This window comes from Gavialis gangeticus, unplaced genomic scaffold (assembly GCF_001723915.1).
Source record: "Gavialis gangeticus isolate Ggan-Ray unplaced genomic scaffold, GavGan_comp1, whole genome shotgun sequence".
NCBI classification, from domain to species: domain Eukaryota; kingdom Metazoa; phylum Chordata; order Crocodylia; family Gavialidae; genus Gavialis; species Gavialis gangeticus.
The window spans coordinates 3,521,806-3,525,525 of NW_017729011.1; the positions used below are offsets into that span (position 1 = coordinate 3,521,806).

Consider the following 3,720-nt stretch of genomic DNA (forward strand, 5'->3'; position numbering starts at 1 on the left):
AGGAGTGTGACAGAGATATTGAGCCAGACTCAGTCCCAGGAGCAGTGCTGACTGCAGAGGAATTACACAAGGGACATGGCGGCCTCTTTACCTGGAAGCCCAAGTGATATTTTCTGTTGACTTTGATTACAGGCATTTAAAAAAAGCTGTTGATATTTTACAATAAAATCCCAAAAGGCTGAGAATCAACAGCTTCGCTGCTCAGTTGACACAGAAAAAATAGCTCTGACACAAGCCCACAAAACACAGGAGAATGCAGCCAACATGGTGAGATGGGCAAATTAGATTTCCTTGTGAGGCCTCCCACAGACAAAGCATCATTGTTACAAAGGAGGGATAGACAGTATAAGAACAGGCCAAGACTCCTGAAGTATTTAACATGGCATAGAAAGAGACCTGAAGGCCTGACAAGTTTGTGTGGTGAGCAGTGCATACATGAATTTTATCAGGTTTGTAAGGAAAGACTGAGCCCTTGAAGTCTGCTATATAATAATCTGCTGTACAGTCTTTTTTATTCACTGAAACCAAACATAAAGCAAAAAAAAAAACCCAACAACTATCTGGGGAGAGTAGTCCAACAGGCAGATCCTGCACTGAACAGTACTATAATTAAAGTATTGCCATAGAGTGCAAAACCTGGGCAGGACCAGATTTCTAAAGGTATTTACCAGTAAGTGACTAACTGTCACTGCAAAACCTTCCAAAATCCAGCCCTGGATTTCTATTTTAGCAGATGGCAGCTCAAGGTCAGTCCCAGCCTATAAATACACCTGGTTCTCCATTTTCAGGTGCTTCATGAATGACTTCTCTGTTTAATAAGGAGGCTGCTAGAATGCAAAGCCCTGTGTGAGGGAGTTCATAGACAACTCTGAATGATGCTTCCCTCTGTGAATGTCCCAAATATACCCACAGAACAGGAGTACTGAAGGCTCTGTAGAATAGTCTCTACCTCCTGTCAACATGCCAGGTGAGGATGTGATCCATCACTGACTCGACTCAGGGGAAGTTTTTCCACCAGATTTAGTAGGACCTAAATAGTAGATAAGCAAATAATCTACAAACAGTGAGAGTCTGTGCCCTGCATTCAGGCCCAAGCATGCATGCAAGTGTGCCCGTGCCAACATACATATCAGTTTTAATCCGTGCAGACACACATTCATAGATGCTAGGGTCAGAAGGGACCTCAACAGATCATCGAGTCGCTTGCCCTAGCCACTGTGGTTTCTTGGTGCCATATAAAACAGCAAAGGTTTTCATATCTAAGCCATAATACAGCATGCAAGGCAGAGCCTTAGTATGACATTCTGGGCAAGGGACATTAATTTGCATGACGACTTAGCTCCCTTGTGCAACGTCCTGAACAAAAGCTGCAGTGGCAAGGAAAAGGTCAGCATCACCTTCTGCCTGAGCAGTGGCATGCTGCTCAATGCTGCATGTGACCCAAAGCCTGGGCACAAGTGGCTCAGCTAATAGTGCAAGTAAGAACCAGCCTGGAAAAGGTCTGTGCATGGTTGATTACTAACCTCTCGAAGATCTCCTGCTCTGCGTGCTGGGGACAAAAAGAGAGAGAGAAAGTCACCAAGGCTGTAATCTTCACAAATAAAATCCCAACCCTGGAGACTTGTCCATGCCTCACTGTTTGGAAGTTTCACCTATTCGCCTTCCATTGTGATGCCCAAGTGTTCCCAGACCCATCAATGTATAGGATCCTTCCAGACAGATCAATCACATTTTTGAAAGAGCCACCCGGATACCACGTGAAAAATTGCTGCAGTACAAAACAAAATCCCCACAAATCACACAACATGAGCTATGACATACCATCCCTCCCTGGAACCTGTATGGAAAATCCTCAGACAATTGCAACCCATACTAAAATAAGATCCAATTCTTAAAGAGATCTTCCCAGAACCATCCATCTTAGCCTTTAAGCAAGCACTGACCCTTGCCAATCTCATCACCAGAAGCAAATGGCCTGTAGCCCAAAACACACTAAATGGATCCAGAGCATGCCAAGACAAAAAATGTAAACCTAACACATCTCCACCCTCCCCACAACAACTACACCCCACAAAAGAACCATCACCATTCCTAGATCTTACACCTGAACCTCCAGAAATGTTATACATCTCATCTAGTTCACTAAATGCCCTGATGGAAAATATGTAGGAGAAACCAAACAACTGTGTACTAGACTGAACGCTCACTGAAAATCTATCAAAGACAAAAGCACCCAATTACCTGTGGGTGCACACTTCTCACAAGACAACCACTCTCTCTCCAATCTCTCAGTTCTAATCTTTAAAGGGAACTTACAAAACACCTTCTGTAGACGAGCCTACGAATTTCACTTCATAAATCTATTGGATACAAAAGTCACGAACTAAATATAGACATTGGATTTATGGCACATTATACCCTGCCTGCCATCTGATAACCCCAGGCAACCTCTCTACATTTACCAGCTACATTCCATCACCCGGTCAACATCCCCCTTTCCCCCCACCCACACCTACCTGTCTCACACCTGTTGTTTCCCATTCCTTCTGATCCTCACTGCCACGCATTTACATTTTCACAGACCTGCATTTTGCATATTGGTTTCTATTCCATTCCAAAACAGCAGCAGACTCTCCCTATACCTGAAGAAGGGTGTTTGTGACCAAAACCTTGCAGAGAAGAAATTTTCCAACTATTTAGTTGGTCTAATAAAAGATATCACATTTACCCAAAGAAACTAGTCTGCTGAGGATCCTTATAGTCAGTCCATCCTTGCAGTCAGTCCACTTCAGGAATCCTCCCACCCCTATGCACCAGCATATCCCAGAATGCTTTGTGATGACACCGCCAACACTCTTGCTGGTGATTTGGATTAGGTGGAGTATAGCCACCCTCCCAGGGAGGCAGCAGCTTCACACCCCCATCCTTTGCTGCTGGGAGGCAGGGAGCAGATCTAGCATATCTCTGCTCAGTCTCTAGTGTTGGGGTGGGCAAAATATGACCCACGGGCTAGATCCAGCCTGCCAAGGGATTCTGTCTAGCCCACAGTGGGTCCCTCAACTCCATCCAGTCCAGGTACAGGGGGCAGCCTGGACCCTGGCGTGTGTAAGTCCTGCTGTCCCCAGGTGTGGAGGTGCTGCCTGGCATAGTCCGCCCCACCCCATATGCAGCTCTTGGGCACACTGGGAGACATAGTGTGCGGGGCTGGGCAGTGGGGCTCTGGGGTGGGGCAGCACAGTAGCCAGACTCGTTCTTCCTGGCAGACCCCGCTATCCCCACCACTGCTGGACCCAGCTCCACTGCCTGGCCACCCTGGGACCATCCACCCTGCACCCACCAGTGGGGGTGCTGGACAGAACAGGCAGGTGGGAAAGGTCTCCATGGAGACCAGCCTGGGACACACCTGGGCAGAACATGTTTGGCCAGGCAGATGGGATGGGATGGGATGGGCCTGCAGGTGGGTGGAAGCAGCATTTGGGAATGGGACAGGACAGATGCGTGGGGCCAGGGCTTGGATCGCAGGGTGGTGACAGCATGGGGCTCTGCCTGCCCTAGCCAACTGCAGCACTAGCGTTTGGGGGGGGGGTGCTGCCACCCCATGGCCTACTGGTGACAAGATGCTGCTGCATATGAGCGCCAGTGACAGTAGTGGAAGCACAGTGCTGCTTTTGTAACTATAGCAGGCTTGTCTGGCATGGGAGACTTCAGTTAGGGCACAAA

The 3,720-nt window shown here is 47.7% G+C and overlaps 1 protein-coding gene across 1 annotated transcript in view; it reads right to left on the reverse strand.

Annotated features, from left to right (window-relative positions):
* The window catches only part of BSPRY (B-box and SPRY domain containing), a 37,453-nt gene that overhangs the window by 13,203 nt on the left and 20,530 nt on the right, over positions 1 to 3,720 (reverse strand). Inside the window, exon 4 of the mRNA XM_019510390.1 lies at positions 1,524 to 1,549. Within this exon, the coding sequence (XP_019365935.1) occupies positions 1,524 to 1,549 (26 nt within the window). The remainder of the gene's footprint in view (positions 1 to 1,523; positions 1,550 to 3,720) is intronic.